At 37.0% G+C, this 20,537-nt stretch overlaps 1 protein-coding gene across 3 annotated transcripts in view; it reads right to left on the reverse strand.

The window, feature by feature from the left end:
* MCTP2 (multiple C2 and transmembrane domain containing 2) overlaps nt 1-20,537 on the reverse strand; it is a 269,346-nt gene that overhangs the window by 148,661 nt on the left and 100,148 nt on the right. For all 3 annotated transcript variants that reach the window (XM_026455447.2, XM_026455445.1, XM_026455446.1), the window contains 4 exons: nt 9,046-9,188; nt 8,193-8,269; nt 7,548-7,659; nt 3,361-3,396 (listed from right to left, as the gene is read on the reverse strand). In XM_026455447.2, the coding sequence (XP_026311232.1) occupies nt 3,361-3,396; nt 7,548-7,659; nt 8,193-8,269; nt 9,046-9,188 (368 nt within the window). The remainder of the gene's footprint in view (nt 1-3,360; nt 3,397-7,547; nt 7,660-8,192; nt 8,270-9,045; nt 9,189-20,537) is intronic.

Genomic DNA, 20,537 nt, shown 5'->3' on the forward strand with positions numbered 1-20,537 from the left:
AAGGGGAGATGGGAAAGGGGAAGGGGAGATGGGAAAGGGGAAGGGGAAAGGGGAAGGGGAAAGGGGAAGGGGAGAGGGAAGGGGGATGGAAGGGGGAGGGGGATGGAGGGGGAAGAAGGGAAGGGGGAAGGCAGAGAGGGGGAGGACAGGGAGAGAGGACAGGGAGAGGGGACAGGGAGAGGGGAAGGGAGATTGATTCCCTCCAAATGCTATGACTGTCCTCTCAGTGTACGTAGCCAGGTGGAGGCCAGCTGATAGGAGCACCTAGAGAATGTATCTTGCAGAGGTCAGCCTTTGCAATAACAGACAGGAACCAAAATAAAAGAATATAAAACCAAACAGGCCAACAATTGGCACTACTAGTCAATTAATTTCATGCAGAAAAAAAAAAAAATTACGCTAGTCTAAGTCATGTTTCTTACTTTAGACAGCAGACATAGTAATACATACAACAGAGAGTCAAAAGAGAGGCTATGTAAGAGTATGTAATTATCTCGGTGAAAATTCATCTAAAGTAAAGATAATCCATAACTAAATAGCCATTGTAGTAGACGTAACACCTATAGACACCCATATAATAGCAGGAGATATGTGGGGGGTATGTGTGTGTGTGTCTGTGTGTATGTGAGAGAGAGAGAGAGAAACAGAATATGTGCAGTTTCTGAACACAATCAGTAATTTGTCAAAGCCATTTTTTATCATTGCTTTTTTGTCTTTATATTAGACTATTTGATATAAGGTAAATAACCACTGTTAATATTTTTTAGTTCTCGAATTGTTACACAAATTAGAAAAGAGGGAAATAAGGCTTGGAAACAACTCTGGTCACACCAAAGATTGTATATAGTAAATACATAAAGAGAACTAGGTGTCTAATTCATCTCTATTAAATCAAATTCCCAATTCTTATTTAAATGCCCATTTTAAAAGGCTTTTGCATGAAACCTGAACCTATTTTTAAAGGCAATCTCATTGTATTTACTATATTGAAATCCAGGGCCAAATAGTAAGAAAACAGTTGAAAAAAAGAATTTACAAAGACCTTTCAGGAACATTTTAGATGATGCAAAATTATCGATTTATGGCATTAAGAAGAAATTATCTAAATAAAATTATTATAAGAAAAAGATTCAGGTGAAAAAGCCAATGATATTTTTAGGTAGTACATTACTTAGGACTAGTAAAATTTTTAATACTCAAAGCTAAGTAATCTTCTTTATGTTAAATTATTACATAATATTAAATACAATGTGGAAATCCTAAAATAGAACTTTATAATTTAAAAATACCAAAAGATAGGCTGACCAGGGTATTTTAACTACTTTTACAGATTGCTAATCAAGTGTCTTTACAGTCTCTATGTGACTAATTTCCATAAGCCAAATTAGACACTGACTTTTCTCTTTAAAACTGTACATTCTCAGAAGCAAAAAGTCAACATCATTGAAATTTCTCAGCAAAATACAACTTGCATGCCTTGAATAAGAGGATAGTAGCTTTCAAAAATTAATAAAGTGAACTTTATTTATCTAGGATTTTATTAAACATGTATACTCAGGATGGGCGTGTATTATATCCCTGAGCCCAGTGCACTGAAGTCAAATTCGAGAAACTACCATGATGGGAAAAAAGCCAAAAAAGAGAGACAGTTCAGTTCTAAGACATAACTCTGAAGTATACACATAAATACTGCTCTCCGGGATCTTCTGTTTGCTTCATATTTTTGATAACTTTATCCAGGTCGTCAACATTTTTTCTATCCCCCCTCATTCCTTTGGCCATTCTTCCACAACCTCTCCTGTCCTCCCTAGACTCCAATATTCCCCAAGCTCACAATTTTTCTTTCTAGCCTTTATGTTCTTCCACAAACTGCCAGTGCTCTTCCACAGACCAAAGCTCCCTAACTAAAGATGGTTATTGATGTACAGTACCAGTGTTTTAGTGCAGGAGCCGAATCAATAAACGAGAAAATACTGCTTTGTCAGGCTTCCCCAAAGCATTCTGGGAAACTTTACTGCTTTGGGTGGTTACAGAAACTCTTAATATGGGAGAGTGAGAGCTGGGCTTTGTCCTGTGGTGAGAAATGATGTTCTTCTACCCTCTAGTGACTATAAAGGAATAAGACAAACGTTGAAGGAATTTTTGAGACGGCTCCATGTTATTATTTCTTGAATATTAATTTTATTACTAAAAAGAATCAGAGTCTTGGGAACCAAGTGAACTCATACAGTAACAAAACACCTTATGAGAATGATTTTAAAGTGTTCAAAATGCAAAGGGTATATATTTTAGTAAGTATGAGTCAGAACTTTGTTTCCTGCGTATTTTCAAATGCAAGATTTGAAAGTTTGCTTTCTTCTTAAGTGACTAGCAAAAGTCAGTTTAAAATTCTCTCTCTCTCTCTCACGGTCTCTCATTCACATCCAAACTCCAGCCTTTGAGCTGGAAGTGCCCCCCAGTTTCAAACTCCTTATTATGTAGAGAAATAAGTAACTGAGGTACAGTGACATTAGAAATCAGAGCTGGCATATTTGTATGCACATGTATGTGGGTGTGCAAACACAGGCATTCACTGAGATCTTCTGTATGTCTTCCGATCACACACACCACCACCACCACAATTCAGAAACTGAAGGAATAGTCTCAAATATTGCATCATTTCATAGGAATTATTTTGTTATTTCTCCTTACAAAGTAGCAGTGCTGCTAAACTAAGTTATAAATACTTTTTTGTTGTGTTTATTTTTACACTAATTTTCACATTTAGTCATTTATATTACAATTGGCTACTTTAATAACTTCATAAATTAATAATGCATTCTTGCACCTTTTATAAATCAGACAGAATTGTATAATTGCTTAAACAGATTCTAGCAATGTAAAAAATAAAAAATCAGCAATTCATGAGAAAGCTTTAAAGGAAATTTTACTGAAAAGATATAAATGGCTTTTTCAAAAGACATTAAAGAGACTTAAAAAGTATACCACATATTTCTTTCAATCTTTACATTGCCCCTACAATACCGATGCTAGTTTCCATCTCATGGCAAATAACTTCCTAAAGGGACTGACTCTAACCATGCTAAACTCTAAATAATCCATGCTTAATGAAGTGTAACACTCTAACATGGCCAGTACATATAAAATGTCACCACTAAAACAAGAGTCAGCTCAAACATCTGGCAACACCCTTATTAAATAAAAATTTTAAAGGAAGGTTGTTTTCTTATTCGTAACAGCAAGAGGAAAATAATTCTGTTCTATGTAAAGGTTGGGTAATATCTATCTTGTAGTCATTTGTGTTTGCTACAAAGACAAAGTTTTTAACCAAATGATCTAAAGAAAAAAAAGTATATTTACCTTGCTGGCACTTAATCGCTTCCGATTTGACCAACGCTAAAGATTGTGTCCGTGGAATGGTGAAAATGGCAAAATAAAACAGAAGAAAATAGAATCATTAACAATGTAATTATATTATGTTAGATGGTCCAGGTTACAATCAGATAATTAATATTCAAGTTCTGAGGTTACAGAGAAAGCACATATGAGGAAGAAGATAGAAACAACATCAAAAATCACATGTATGTGTTGTGTTATATCATTTTCTCTAAATATTCAGTATGAAAAAGCAATGACATAAAAATGCTGTTCAATCTTTGGAAGTACACTTTTTAAAATTATCTTAAAACAACATATTGTTCTCTCTAAAAAAAAAATAGAAAGGTTTCTTCTGCTTGACATACTCAGATATTATAAAAATGTTTAAGAAATTCATGACTACTGATAGTTGATGTTTAGGTTTCCATAGTTTTAGATGCTAGGAAAAAATAATTCCATTTACTTTGAGTAAATCTCAGGATTCAAAACAATAGAAAAAATATGAGTAAGTATTGCATAATTAAGAAAATGTGCTAATGAAGTATCTAAGGGAAAGGAAAAAAAATTTCTAAATAGCAAGAAACTTCACCACTGTTCCTTTTGATCTCTCTTCTGTCAGGCTAAGGCTGCTGAATTTTGTCTACAAATTCTCTCCAAGCAAAACCCTCTCATTACTCCTATCACCATTCAGTACTGTAAAGCTCTACTCTGGCTGGTTAACCAGCTAACTGTTTGTTACAACCTGGATCCATTTGGGAGATTACAACTCAGTTACAAACCTAATTGAGCAGACCACATTTACTATTTTACTTAAGAAAAAAATACCTTTAGGTAAATGACCAGTCCACTTTGCCAATATGTCTTCCCAATACATTAGAAACCAGAAAATTAATAGTCTTCAGGGGAAATCCACTTACATTGCATTGACCAGCAACTAGAAATGTTGGTACAGAAATGACTGAACAATATTCTTCATTAATTACATGTCCCCCAGTGAAATTGTGAGTTCAACATTCAGCATATGACAGAGTTATAGGTACTATTATCTGGATATTAATATCAGGGTGTTTTTTTTTTTATTTTCCTGAAATAGTGACAGATGTTTTCACCCAAACCAACCACCAAAATTAATTACATCTTTTAGGTACACAGGACTATTTAGGCCCTCTGACATATAGGAACTCATTTGATTTTTTTTTAACAATTATGCAAAACAAAGCATGTAAATAAATTAATGGAAAATGACCATGATTATTCACTTCCTACAATGCTACCAAATACCATATATTGAGTGTCTCTACCCAATTCCAAGCACCATATTTGATAATTTCAATCTTCACAACCCTATAAAACACTCATTTTAGCCTTGTTTCACATATGAGGAAATTATAGCTTAGAGAGATTAAATAATTCTTTGAATTAACCAGACCACTGGTGGATCTAGGATTCAAACCCAGGCAGTCTGAGAACAGAGCCCAAAATTTTAGCTACTATATTTTTTCCTGTTTTTGCCGTGAAAAAGAACACAGAGCATGTTTGTCAGCCTTCCAGCCAGTGTCTTCCCTTCTGCCTGCACCACTGTCATATACATTTAAGTCCCTGGACACAACAGTAAATTCATAAACATTTTGCACATACTGAGATTTTTGTCAGCTTGGTTCTAAAGCAACAAAGGCTACCTCAGAGATGACTGGAAGAAAAACGGGTTAAAAAACTGAGACTTTAAACTGAAATCTCTCCACCAGAGTTTAAATTAAAATGGAAATTTATGAACAAATTATCTCACTTAAATAATCTACTGATTTCCAGTCCCAAATGCTAGTCATTCCCACTTAAAATCCCAATATAAAAAAAATCTTTAAATATTAACTCAAATTCAATGAAAAGAACAAAGATTCTGATAATCTATGTTACCCCAAGGGCTCCCAATATGTACCATTAGCTGAATAACCACACATGGCCCAGAATAAATTATTCCTCAATAAATTTTCTTTGATCAAATATATAAATGGAAAAAAACTATCAATCAGAAGAGAGGAGGCAGTTTTCTAGATTTCCATTATATATATGTAACATATACACATATTTATCTCCATATGTACATGCATATTGGTATCCATATATGTGTATATATGTATATATGGATCCATACATATGTATATAGGTGTGTATATACATGTATTCACATATATACACACACACATATATCTCCATATCCATAAATATGGATATAAAAATTCACAAAGGTAGCTATTTGAATATGCAGCTATTTTCATGGAGAAATCAACTACCTTTACAAATCCAACTTGAATAAATATGGATATGGAGATAAATATATATGAAGATATATATGCGTTTATATATAAATATATATGCGTATATATGGGATAAATATATATGTATGTGTATATATTTGGAGATAAATATATGTGTATATATGGAGATAAATATATGTATATATGGAGATAAATATATATTTGTGTATATACAAGAAGATAAATACATATGTGTGTGTACATATATATGGGATAAAAATATATTGGTATGTGTATATATAATCAATATATTGTACACTAGGCTTCTGCCAGACAAAGACAAAAGGAAATAAGGAAGCACATGAGAGAGCAGACAGACATTCTGACAAAGTCTTCAACATGGCAGGTGGGGAGTCAGAGGAAACCAGGCCTACACTGAGAGGAAACTGTGGCTATTCTTAAGCCCTGAAAAGACAGTCTCTTTGAGATCTTTCACAAAAACAACTCCAAGCTGCGTCTAGTATTAACTGTTCTGCAATTTGAAATAAATTGAAACTAAAATGGCGTTATGTTAAAACTCCAAATTCTGACAATCTTAAATATTTTTTAAGTGCCAATATTACTGCAAAACATAATCTAATATGCTATAGAAAAATTCACAAAGTCAGTCATTTGAATATGCAGCTATTTTCATGGAGAAATCAACTACCTTTACAAACCCCACTTGAATCTATAAGAAATTTTTTGAAGATATCAGCTGGCAAGTTGTCAGCCATGTGACAAATAACTATTTACATTACATGCTATAACCTGGACCCCAGCTCAAGTCACCAGTCACCTACTGTATCACTGACACTGAACCCAGAGTCACAGATGCAGCAGCAACGCTGTGAAGATGAAGAAGGAGCTAAAGAAAATCCCTCCTCCTTTAGGTGGGGTGAGCAAAAATACTTTTATTTTCAACATTAATTTAAGACATTTTAACATTAAAATCTCTCTTTTATTGAGGTTCCAAGTGCCAACAGTGCTATTTTTTAAAAAGAAGTAATGAAAGGAATTCAAATTAAAAATAGCAGATATTTAGTTGAATCTTTGAAAAGGCAACTGAAAAGGCACACTACAGTTTTCTTACTGCTTTAAACTATCTTCTATAAGTTTACTAGTAAATCAGTCATGATTTTCATCACAAAAAACTACAACTAAAATCATAAGTGATATCAAAAGAAAAATATTCTCCTCCCCTACCCCATTGCCTCAATTCAAGAAGCATTACTAGAGACCTAATTATAAATAGGCTTCATATGTTTATATTGGATTATAAACATGCTAAATTATAACACATCTTAAAAAACAGGTACTTTAATTGGCTTTAAAAATACTTTTCAAATAAGTTCTAATCAAAGATGCTTTTGTTCTAATATAGCCTTACATATAATCCCAAATAAAATCAGATTATGATTTGTATCCACATTTTTGCTCATAAGAAGAGTCCCAATCATACTGTAACAAAATCTAATGCTTCACTGATGTAACAGACTTCTTTGATAGGTACCATATCAACTAGAAATCTGCAGGTACTAGACCAGAGAACATTAAAATTTGTATCTTCCCAAAAGAACTCCCAATGGAAAACTTGGTAGCTAAAAGTGAAAGAAGAAACCAAAATGCTGCAAATGTAAGCCTGATCATCTTAATAACACAAAAGAAATAATTCCTTAACCAATTTCCTTTCCGGTGCCTCAAAGAAGAGCATTGTATTAAAAAACAGATATTTTAAGACTCCATAAAATGTTGAACCCTCCTAAAATAATTACAAATATATCAGTCATCTGCTAGCTATCAAGGGACAATTGCAATGAGCCACTTAAAAAGGACAAAATGAGCGGTTTCAAAAGAACAAAAGGTCCCACTTACATGTCTCTTGAAATCACCCTGTTTTACCACCAGGTTCAAATTTAAGACGATCACTCCCATGTCATCTTCTAAACTGTTTGGATCTTCCAGTTTTAAAATATGTTCAGTTGTTCTACAACCAAAAAGCAACAAACAATGCTACCACTTATTGACAGGACTATATTGACCTACAAGCAACAGGAGCTTATGGCAAAAGTTTCCTACCTCTGAATAAGGATTAGACACAATGTTAAGAAAGCATAAAACTTAGTGAAAATTAAACAGTTATATTCAGAGTAGAGAAACTGGCATTGCTTAATTCAACAGCTGGTTAAATGATCCCCCTCCCCTAACACCCAAATAAAATGTAAACACTTGTTTTAATTTTAAGTTATGTTAATGAAACTGAATATTAACAAATCAAAGTCCGAAATTCAATACACACTTTAGAATGCATTACAAAATACTTAACATCTGACTAATATATTTGGCACCCAGAAAGTAAAAATCCTTAAAAATACACTGAGAGTTATAACACTTTAAAGCTCTCTTTCATTTGTTTAGATATGTTGTTTTTGTCATTTGACCTCAACAAGCACCATTTAACATTATCGTGAGTTCCCTCTAAAATTCATCAATAACAATTAAAAAGTAAAAATACGGTACCTGTTAAGCTCAAGATCACTGAGAATTACAAATGCAGACCCCATGAAATCAGATGTGGTTAAATCTCGATCATACACCTACAAAGAGGACAGAGGTCAATTAACACATTATTATGGTAAACCAGCCGAGTTTATCAAATTATTAACAAATGCAATAGGTTGGAAATTTTGAAATCAGTCTTTCAGATCTTGAAATACTTTGCATAGTATAGTTAAAGAGAAATTTAGTCAAGCCAATGCAGAGAACAAAATTATTCAATCTTGTCCATTTTGCCTGCTATGATCAAAATAACAGCAACAATTTCTTTTAAGGCAGTATTTATATCCATCGAAATGTTATGCACAATGGACCACTCTCTGTAGTTTAAATAGTCTGTCATTAAAATTTAGTATTTTCCACAGTGAGCAGATCTGCCAATTAAATAGAAATTTGCTAAATTTTCTACAGCAATCTCATCCTGCACTCAACTCATGCAGTTTTAACCCAGATGTTGTAGCAATTGATGCTTACAACTGGTGGCTTGAAGCTCTATTAAGTATAAAGATATTCCTAATGAGAAAGGCTTTAGTACTTGTCGCCACTGCAGTACCAGTAATAATTCTTCCGCATTTAGTAGACTGAGATACAAGCAATGTAGATATTATTTTCACTCTAATTTTCACTGGAGTGTATCTCATTGATTGAAGAGAAACATACAGTTTCAACAAACAGTATAAGGAATTTCTTCTATATTATGATTTTAATCTGTCCTAATAAAAGAATTAATTTGGCAAGTTCACGTCTAAGAGGACATGAGAAACTGCTGAGAAATGTTTTTAATAAAGGTACATATTTGAAAGCCATCTGTGATTACCTTCACACGTAGCTTTTGATCAAGGCTTTGTATTGGCAATACAACTATCTCATCCCATACTGGGTTCAAGTTCTTATATATGACTTTACTTTTGTACAGTGTCTTCCCATTCAGCTTAAATTTCACATAAGGATCACTTGTGCCTTTAAAAGAAAAAGAAAATAAGACAGAATTTTAAAATACATGTAAAAGCCTGGGACCTTCACTAAATAAAGATCCTTTCCCCACTCCCCAGGCTAATGTCTCCCTGCACAGAGATTAAAGGCCTCGGAGGTGGAGGACAGAGGGAGATAAGAAACAGTTTGGGATAAATGAATAATTCTTTTTTCCCTTTAGTGGTAGAATATAAACGGGCTGCTTGAGTAGTTTTTGTTTTGTTTCTTTGTGGGTAGGTCACCGCTATACTACTCACAAAAATTCAAGAAGTAAAATCTACCAGCACCAGCTAACAGCGTCAGAAGTCCTAGGGAGAAGCCCACCACCTCATAGGAACCACAGCAGGTCAGTGAAAAGTGAAAGAAATCAGTTTCAAACATTTAGCCAGATGGCTGATTCAACAGAATCCTGTACTTGAAAATATAATCATAATAAATAAATCTCTGGAATCACTGGTTCAAAAGATGGCACGATGGGGCTACAAGTGAAACTGGAGGCGTAGAGATTAAATTGACAAAGTTGCCATTCTTTGCTGCCTCCCCGCACCTGCACTAAAGCAGCCAACATTGTCTCAGCCAGGCCAGCTGAACTCCACACCAGCCAGGCCCTCAGCTGGCCTCAGCGCTGACACCGCTGACCCGCCCAGCTCCTCCCCGGGAGCTTTGAAACAGACGCCAAAAGAAATGAATAATGTCCCTCCAGTCACTCTGCCCAAAGCAAAAAGAAGGGCTGATAGCAGACCCTCCTCCACACTTTTCAGATCAATGCAAGTTAAAAAAAAAAAAAAATGCCTGCAAAACATAATACATGAATTATGTATTGTGCGTGTGTTACATGAGTGTGTCTCATGATACAATGCTTGGAATACACTTGTTCATTACTACCTAGTAAATGGTGGATGAAGAAGGCACAAATGAATGAGCAATTAATGAGGAGATAAATGAAGGCCAGCTGATAACGCTACAAAGAAAGAAAATCTGATTTGGGGAGTTATGATTCTATAACTAATTTTGAAACATGGCAGTGAATAAGCATACAAAGACCAACAGCCCGGTCTGTTCACTGGGATCTCCCCTGTGCCTTGGACAGTACCCAAGACAGGCCCCCAGAATATTTATTGAAATGAAGTGCTGATATCAACATCAAGCCAATATAGTCTAGGAATATCACATCAAAAATTAATTAGGCTACTCTATCACAACATTTATCAAATCATTAATATCCATCATGCATTACTTCAACCTTTTCTTTTTTCAGCTCCTTTTATTATTTCCATTTAACTCCAGTACTAAAAATTACTGAAAATGGAATGCACTACATTTCCCAGCTATTTGAACTGAAATTAACATCGCTACGAAGTGAAATAGCAGCCATGGTTTAAAAGCCTTACTAGATTAAGTAAGGCATGATTTTGAGAAGTCAGCCTTCCAGTATTGCCAGGGTACTAACTTTAAACAAAAATTAAATTAGCTGCAAATATATACATACACATAGTCAAATCTCATATTTTAAGTTTGGTAACATAGGAGTGGAAGCCCATCAGTCTTTATTTTAAACTTGGGCATGCACATGCATGTGCACACACGCACAGACACGCACACACACCGTGTTCAGGGGCAGTTCTGAGAAGAACAGCAAAAATGAATGCATTCACAGTCATTCAGAGAAATGCTCGCTAGTGAGAGTGCAATCGCCCACCCCCTCCCTCCTACAGCAGAAGAGAACACCTCTGGCGAGGCAGACTTTAACAATCATTCTGATATATATATATAAAAAAGTGGGGGAAAACTATAATAAAAAGAGGCCTTTAATTAAATGAAATTGCCACTCTGGGATCAGGCCTTCATGCTTGTCAGCGTACTCTCAAAATAAACATCTCAAAACTAGGCCTCAGTGGTGTCAGTTTCTCACAGGCAAGGCATACTGGGTAATCCCCAGGCATCTTGACAGCTACATAATGTTCAAACTGTTTCACGGGTGAATGGCGGCAGTTGTGTGAAAGAAAATATTAATGTCTGGAATTAATAGAAAAAGGGACCAGGGTTTACAAAGCCAAACAAGGAAAGAGGGTGTCAAGTTAGTGCCGCATTAATTGTTAGGGAAAATTTGAGAGAAGGGGGAGCACATTGTGATTTTTCTCTCTGAGCCTAAGTGCCTCACTGTCAGGGAAGTGACATCTCAACTAGGCAGCTTCTGAAAAGGGGTCGGCCACTCAGGAATGCAACTCCCAGATTATACAAATGATGAGATGACACCTGAATGGGTGGACTTTAACCTTGTTCACTGGGAGCTTCAGACACAATGAGGCTTTTGTGGTAGTGTGGTACTCGGCGAGGGGAATGAAGCCAAGAGTCCAAAGACGGTGCCTCCATTCTGGGACCATCACCAGTTCTGCCATGTGGACCTGATGGAGTCCCTCAGCCTCAGACGTAGACTATCAGGATGTTAAGCATTCATGGCCCTAGTGTCCTGCTCCATTCCAAACACACAGCAGTACATATATATACACATACATGTATCTATACACATACATATACATATATATGCTAAGCAAAACTAACAGCCAGTCATCAGTCCTCTAAAAATGCTGCACCCACTTCCCTTCCTAACGACCACATGTGACAGCCCTTGTTTCTACTCCTGCCCACTGACACTACGGGTCATCACGTCTCCCTCGATGCTGCATCTGTCAGGCATGCTAATGAGCCACAAACAGCTTCCGGCCATTTCTGAGTGTGGCTCCATGCTGAGCACTCCAGGAGGTTACAAGGTGCATCCATCCCAGATCTTGCTCTTCTTCACCTAAGGGGCAGCAGGCAACTCAGACATATAAAACAAAGTTCAAGAAGGAAGTGTCCCAACAGAAGTGAACCTGGGAATGATGATGGCTCATAGGTAGGGAAGATTAGTTCTAGCTGGAGTACCAGTGGAGGCTGCAATAAAGAAGATGGGAGTTGAAATATGGGTGGATCAGAACAGGCAGAGAAGGAGGTCATTCCAGTAGGAGGCATCTGCTCTAAAAGCGAAGGAGGGAAGGAAACTCAAAATGACTAGAGTGGTGTGGTGCCGAGCATGCATTTCAATCTATCCAGAGATTAAGGGAAGAACATACAATGAGAAATAAAGTTGTAAAAAACAGACGAGTCAGAGGCCCAAGTAGCCTATAAAGGCAAAATAAGGAATTTAGTTTATAATCTGTAATAAATACAGGTGTTTGTACTCTTTTCCTTTTTTTAATTTTTAAGAAAAGTAATACATGCACACAACTCTGAAAGGGTTTTGAAAAGTAAAATCTCCACTCTAGTACTCTTCATTGATTCTCACTTGTCTTATATATCCACCATAAATAGTTTCTTGGGCATTTTACAGGAAAAAAAATGGAATTGTTTTTAGTGGACTCATGCTTTCACAATTAACATTTCCTTGGAGCTCTGCTCGTACCAGCAATATAGGTCAACTGTTTTTTAAAAAAACTAACTTAATATATTTTCATGGTATTGTGTTAGCTTATGTAATTAGTTACTAAATAATGGATATTAATATCTTTTCCAATTTTATTAACTAGTATAAACAATACTGTAATAGGCATCCTTCTATAATTATCTTGGAGTCTCTAAGTGATTATATTCAGAGGAAAATTTTAACAATGAAACTGCTGGAGAAATGAATATGAATGGCCCATGGTTTTGTCTTTTGCTTATGGATTTAAATGAGCCCCTTCATTGTGGAAATCAATCAACCATTGACTATAAGTCTTGTCAGAATTTGTTTAGACTTACGTTACTTCTGGCAATAAGTGATTTTCACTTTTATTTCATCAAATTTACCTAAGTTGTATTTATGGCTTTGTAGTTTAACATCCTGTTTAGAAGAAATGTTGTACACAATTTTAAATTAATTCAGCTATGTTTTCTTCCACTGATTTTATACCTTTCTTTTTTTTTTTCCTCACCACTTAAGCCTTTAGCTCATCTGGAATTATTTTAATACGAAGAGGGAAGGAAATTCAGGTTCACTCACGAGCAGCAGGCTAAAGTGTTCAGAGCCAAGATTTAGAAATATAAATCTGACAGCAGCCTATAATTTAGAATAAAGAAGAAAGAGAGTAAAGCTAGGAAACCTGGTAGCTGAGAAAATATAGCAACAGAGAGTTGAGGACTGAGGAGAAAGCTGGGACCAGACCACAAGAAGGACCTACTCACAGTTTCAGAAAATGCCCTAAAAAGCACTTCCACAGAACTTCATCTCGAGAGACACTCCACGGATGGGAGAGGGTATGTGATCCAAACCATTTTAAAAAGCTGCTTACTATTTCCTAGCCTAGAACTTTCATAATATACAGTAAAATATTAAACTATGTTAAGAAATGAAGTACATATGACAGTCTGGATACAGTGACTCATGCCTATAATCCCAGTACTTTGAGAGGCCAAGGCGGGAGGAGCATTTGAGGCCAGGAATTTGAGACCAGCTTGAGTGACACAGTAAGACCCCATCTCCACCAGGAAAAAAAAAAAAAAAAAAAAATTAGCTGGTTGCGGTTGCATGTGCCTGTGGTCCTAGCTACTCAGGAAGCTAAAGCAGGAGAATTGCTAGAGCCCAAGATTTAGAGTTTACCATGAGCTAGGATTATGCCACTGCACTATAACCTGGCTAACAGAGAAAGACCCTGTCTCTCTAAACACACAAAATCAAAAAACATCTTAAACTTTTCTATTCCATATTTTACAAATGTATTTAAATACAGAAAACATTATTTGGACCACCTATGAGTATATTATGAAATTTCTCACCACCTATGAGTATATTATGAAATTTCTCCAAAGCAAAGCTCCTTTGGAAGGTAAGATTAATGACCAGAGGGGCCTAATACACCTGGTAGATGGATTATACTTATGTGATGAATGAATGAATAAATTTTGAAGTTAGATGGACATGGTAAATTAAAGTCTCAGGTCTTCCTTTTACTAACTATGTAACTGTGGGCCATTTACTCAGTTTCCTTATGCTGTAATATCTTCACTTGTGAGATAGAAAACTATCAACTTCAAGGGATCATTTTGAGAACTGAATGATCCAATATACTTCAAAGATAGCAGGCTTCGGCCATTTGCTGAGAATGCCTCACGAGTGCTATTTTTAGTATTACTACTGAAGTTATAAAGGGGAAGAGTGTATCGCAATGCATGTAGCAGTAATTAAATATTCATTTATTTTACTTTAATTTTCCAAGTTAATGTACACTAATTTGTTTCTATAGTATTTCTTCTACTGCCACCTCTAAAGGTGTGAAATTTATATCATCTTCTCTTAAGTTTGACAGAAAATTCCTTATCTTACTTCTCGCAGGGATTCTGTGTGATTTGGGAACATTTCTATAAAATAATCTGAGCTGTCCTAGAAGGAAAGAGCTGTATAAAAACTAAAAATCACTAAGTCCTCATAAGGACTGGCTACTTCCTTTCCTACTGCTATATTCACTGAGGATTTCAGAGCACTTTGGAGACACATTGACAAAAATAACAGGCAGCTCAGTAAGGACCCATGGCAACTCAAGTCATCATCAGGAAACAGTCACTCACAACTATAGAATTTGAAGATTTTGTTCTCCCCTTAATTTTTCTTATCATTTTTAGGAACTCTTGCCACTTTGAGAGTGTTACTGAAGAACATGGCTGGTGCCAATATAAATGGTGAATAGAAACAGTCAATATCACATTGAATGGCTCAAGAACAATTGTAATATGCAAATAAAATGAACCTCTAAAATACAGCTTTAATTACAAACAACTTCTCTTTGCTTTTTTTTGATATAACTCACGGCAATGGTAAAAGAAGAAAGAAGAAAGTTTTTAAAAAAGAAAAAATTTCCCATCTAGAAAAGCTTAATATGCTGATACGTACTTAGACTTTACATGCTTAAATGTACATACACACACACTTATCACAAAAAGGGATCAGTCTTTATACAATATCATTTACCTGCTTTCTTCAATTAATAAGACCTCAGAATCCTTATACACCTTTTTCTGAGGCAGAGTCTTGCTCTGTCGCTCAGGCTGGAGTGCAGTGGCAAGATCTCAGCTCACTGCAACCTCCTCCACCCTCCTGGTTTCAAGCAATGCTCCTGCCTCAGCCTCCCAAGTAGCTGGGATTAAAGGTGCCCACCACCAGGCCCAGCTAATTTTTGTATTTTTAGTAGAGACAAGGTTTCACCATGTTGGCCAGGCTGGTCTCGGACTTCTGACCTCATGATCTGCCCATCTCGGTAGCGCAAAGTGCTGGGATTACAGGCATGAGCCACCACGCCTGGCCCATAAATACACTTCTACAATTGAGTTTAATGTTCACTTTATCTGTATGTCTGTGCATATATATGTATAAACTTACTATGTAACATTTTTTAAAAAACTAGCATTTCTAATTTGGACTAAAAATACACTGTGTTGAATACAAAAGCATTATTTGTAGGAAAAGTTTACTTACTTGCTATCAGCTAAGTTATAAAATTTAGCCATGCAACTTATCCAAAAGAAATGTCTTTAGCTTGAAAAATTTTCTAATCAAATATATTTCCCGAAGTAGTTGTTTGTTCATGAAAGGAAATTATCACTATATTTTCACACTAAGTTCACATTTTGGAATATCTGATAACTTTCTTTGGGAGAGCTTAGGATTTCAAATTCAAGTCAATAATTAAATTATTTACCAGCTCTTTAGGGACACTGAGCTACATATATAAAACTCCAATGACAAAAATAGTATTTGGAAACATACAAAAAGTATATACTTCAAATTTTTTATCTAATAGGGTAAGAGTAATAAGTGACTATTCTATTTATACACATCCATTTATAGTCTTCTGAATATATACACATACTTAGGATCTTCCCTTTTTCTTGGGAAAAGAATCATGCCTGAGCTTCTTTTAGATGGAATCTGTAAGTTCTGACTTTGACACCAGAAAATACAAAAAATATAAAAGTTGCTTCTAAGTTTTGAACAGGTGCTGCTGGCCTCTCACAGTAGAGCTGAGCTATCAGCGCTAGTGCGGCACTTTTAATTGACCTCTTCAGAAACCCTAATGGACATTATGGAAATTTACAGGACATTTTTCCTCAGCCATCTGAGAAAGAAGGAACTTCTCCTGTGCAGATAAAAATCTATACTACTTCAGATAGTGGTAGATTCAAAGCTAGCAGAATTCCAAGTCAGTGGTTTTATCCACCAAAATAAACAGAACACGCACATTCCCAGGTTTATCACAGCCCATTATCTTTCTTTTGCAGATAAGGGCCACATGCTTCTCACAGCCGTTTTTGATACCAACCATAGAACAGCTTCTCCCCCAATCTTCTACTGGCCTTCCTGTCTGTTTTGCCATTTAGCACACTCTGATTGAACTATTCCTGAACTTCTCTCCCAAATACGATTGACTTCCTTCCTCTAAATGGACCTGCCACGTACTGGCACCTTGGGCAAGGTCTGCCCACGGACAGATCCTGAGTTGCAATAGCTCCAGGCAATTTACCTAAGTCCAACTTACTGGAAGAATTTCCAATGACCAATATATAGTAAAATCAATGACCTGAAATTCTCAATGTTACTAAAATTTGTTTAACTAATTTTAAAGTTTATAGCAACTCACAGAGGATAAACGATGAGACATAGGGCAGGTCTAAGAACTGGGGAAGGAGGTCCTCCTGGGTCTTCGGATTCTTCCCGGCACCACAGCCCCCCTGAACTCCCTCAGGCCCACCCCATACCATCCCAGACCTCCACATACCTCCCCTGCCTTCCCCTACTCTCAGTCCCTCCCCCACCTCTTCCCCTAACACCTTCCCTTTTTCTCTCCTTACACTTGCCCTTTGTAGGTCTGTAGCTTAAGCTATGAGATATTTGGTCTCTTCTATCATTTACTGTTTTGACTTGACACAAATTAAATATTGTTTAAAATGCTGTTTTGGTTTTGTCTTTATAACCCATCAACTAAGATGACCCAGAGACCTTCAAAAGCTATTTTTAAAAGTCCCCATCCAATATTTTTAAGAATATCAATAGCTATAACTTTATAAATGGAAGAAGAAAAGCATTGTCAATATATTAACATGATGAATTCAGTAATTTCAGTGAATTGGTCATTTGGTTGAATGCATGATTGAACTAATTGGCTTTTGGCAAACTGGTCATTAAAAACATATGCCTGCACTGGGTGTGGTGACTCATGCCTGTAATCCTAGCACTTTGGGAGGCCGAGGCAGGTGGATTGCTTGAGCTCAGGAATTCAAGACCAGCCTGGGAAACATGGCAAAATTCCACCTCTACAAAAAATACAGAAATTAGCCAGGCATGGTGGTGCATAGCTTTTGTCCCAGCTACTTGGGAGGCTGACGTGGGAGGACTGCTTGAGCCTGGGAGGCAGAGGTTGCAGTGAGCCAGGATTGTACCACTGCACTCCAACCTGGACAACAGAGTGAGACCCTGTCTCAAAACAAACAAGCAAACACACACACACACTCCCATATGCCTGTATCCCTATTCTTGGTCACCCAAAAAAAGGGTGTGAATTTCGGCTTAGAGACCTCATACATGGTTGTCCCTGTAACACGAAAAAATGAAGGCCTCATGTAAAGTTACAATAAGGCATGACAACATAGAAAAAAGGGACAGGAGAGGCAGCAGCTAGAATACTGCAATAAAAAGAGACTAGAAAGGTTTAGAGGAGAAAAAAGTATAAGTAAGGAGTAAGCCAGAGAATCAATGAATACAGTTGCTTAGAATCTCTATAAAGGGTGACGTCTACAAGGCCTATATGTGTATTAGTAATCTGTGTTCCAGAAATTCATTATTACCAAAGTGTACATGATTATTGATACTCTCTCATTCTCCTTATTAAAAATTACTAGAAATAATCCCCCACCCAAGCTACTATTTAAGTACAAATCTAAGTCTAAGAAAATGGACATCAGCCTTTACAGAAAAAAAAAAGAGAACAGGACCAAAATTCAAGAATAACATTAACATGGGAATGATCTCCTTTAATCCTACAAAAGGAGATATACATGCTTTACACTGCTTCTTTAAGGATGAGGAATACTTCTCAGTCTTATAAAAGGAGATCCTGCCATTTGCAACGACATGAATAAAGCTGGAGGACATTATGCTAAGTGAAATAAGCCAAGTATAGAAAAAACATGCCACATGGTCTTCTTTCATATGTGGCATCTAAAAAGAAATCGAATACACACAAACAAAAAGTAGAAGACTTTTTCCCAAGTGAAGGGGAGCAAAGAAATAGGGTGAAGTAGGTCAAAGGCACTGAGGTGCAGTTACGTAAGATGAGTAAGTCTGGAGACCTACCATACGATGCGGACTCCAGGTAATGGAAGGGTATTATATATTAAACATTTATTAAGAGAATAGATTTTAAGTGCTCTTACCACACACAAAAAACTAACTATGTGATGATGCATATGTTAATTGGCTTCGCTGTAGGAAGCATTTCACTATGTGATATGGTCCGCATGTGTGTCCCCATCCACACCTCATACTGAGACGTAATCCCTAATGTTGGAAGTGGGGCCTGCTGGGAGGTCATTTGGTCATGGTGGTGGATTTCTGATGAATGGCTCTGCATCATCCCTCTTGGTACTGTCTTCAGGACAGTGAGTGAATTCTCAAGAGATCTAGTGGTTTAAAAGTGTGTGGCACCTCCCTGCTCTCTGTCTTGCTCCTGCTCTCATGTGACATGCTTGCTCCCTGGAAGCCATGATTGTAAGCTCCTCAGAAGCCAGCATCAGGCTTCCTGTACAGCCTGTGGAACCGTGAGCCAATTAAGTCTCTTATCTTTATAAATTATCCAGCCTCATGTATTTATAGCAATGCAAGAATAGACCACTAATACACGATGGATATCAAAATATCATGTTGTGCTTTAAATATAGGTAATACAAAATTGTTTTAAAGGATGAGGAAAGTTAGAAAGTTCAGAGCTGAGCCTTGAACCCAGATTGTTTTCACTGTAAAGGCTTCAGAACTATAGTTATTTTACAAAATAGCCCCCGAATTCTGTGGTACTTAATAAAAAAGTAGGGTATCTGTCCCCACTCTTCTTGAATTGGGTGACTGCTTCAACCGTTGTGGTGCGGTGTTCCTTCCAAGGCCACATCCTATAAGGTGATGCAGCTTCTGCCTTGTGCTGGGCCCCTTGTGCCTGGAGCCCTGAGCTTCCACATAAAAAGCTTGAAGACTCTGAAGCTGCCATGTCATGAGGAAGACATTCTACATGGAGAGGCCTCATGTGGAACCATCTTCATCTTCCAGACGCCTGATTCCATACACACAATATGGGAATCAACAGACCTTCAAGTCTTCCAAAGATAGGTTCCCAATAGCCAAGTTTTCCTAATCTTCAAGTCTTCCCAGGTAAAGCCCCAGACAGTGTATAGCCAAAACAGGCCATCTCCATTGGGCTTTGTCCAAATTTACACTCCCAGAATTCATGAACACACGGCTATTGCTGAGATTCAAGGTAATTTGTTACATAGAGAGAGACTCAAGAATAACACCCTTCACCATGACAGGCCACACTCCCAACCTCAAACTCAGCAAGGTGTGATGGTGTGATAGGACTGTCACTGAAATCAAAACTCAGCCACCAGTAAATCATGGATATGTGGGAATATACAAACACACATCAATGTGCACACAAGCAGAATACCTCTTATCAACTTTACAAACAATGAAACAAATACATTAAAAGAATGACTTAAAACACAGCATGTACTGTTGTGGTATAGAAATAAACAATTGATAGGCTGGGCGCGGTGGCTCACGCCTGTAAACCCAGCACTTTGGGAGGCCGAGGCAGGTGGATCACGAGGTCAGGAGATCGAGACCATCCTGGCTAACATGGTGAAACTCCATCTCTACTAAAAACACAAAAAATTAGCCAGGCGTGGTGGTGGGCACCTGTAATCCCAGCTACTCGGGAGGCTGAGGCAGGAGAATGGTGTGAACCTGGGAGGCGGAGCTTGCAGCGAGCGGAGATCACCCCACTGCACTCCAGCCTGGGTAACAGAGCGAGACTCAATCTCAAAAAAGAGAAGGAGGAGGAGGGGGAGGGGGAGGGGGAGGGGGAGGGGGAGGAGGAGGAGGAGGAGGAGGGGGAGGAGGAGGAGGAGGAGGAGGAGGAGAAGAAGAAGAAGGAAGAAGAAGGAAGAAGGAAGAAGAAAGAAGGAAGAAGGAAGAAGGAAGAAGGAAGAAGAAAGAAGAAAGAAGAAAGAAGAAAAGAAAGAAGAAAGAAGAAAGAAGAAAGAAGAAAGAAGAAAGAAGAA

Source organism: Piliocolobus tephrosceles, chromosome 6 (genome assembly GCF_002776525.5).
Source record: "Piliocolobus tephrosceles isolate RC106 chromosome 6, ASM277652v3, whole genome shotgun sequence".
Taxonomy (NCBI): domain Eukaryota; kingdom Metazoa; phylum Chordata; class Mammalia; order Primates; family Cercopithecidae; genus Piliocolobus; species Piliocolobus tephrosceles.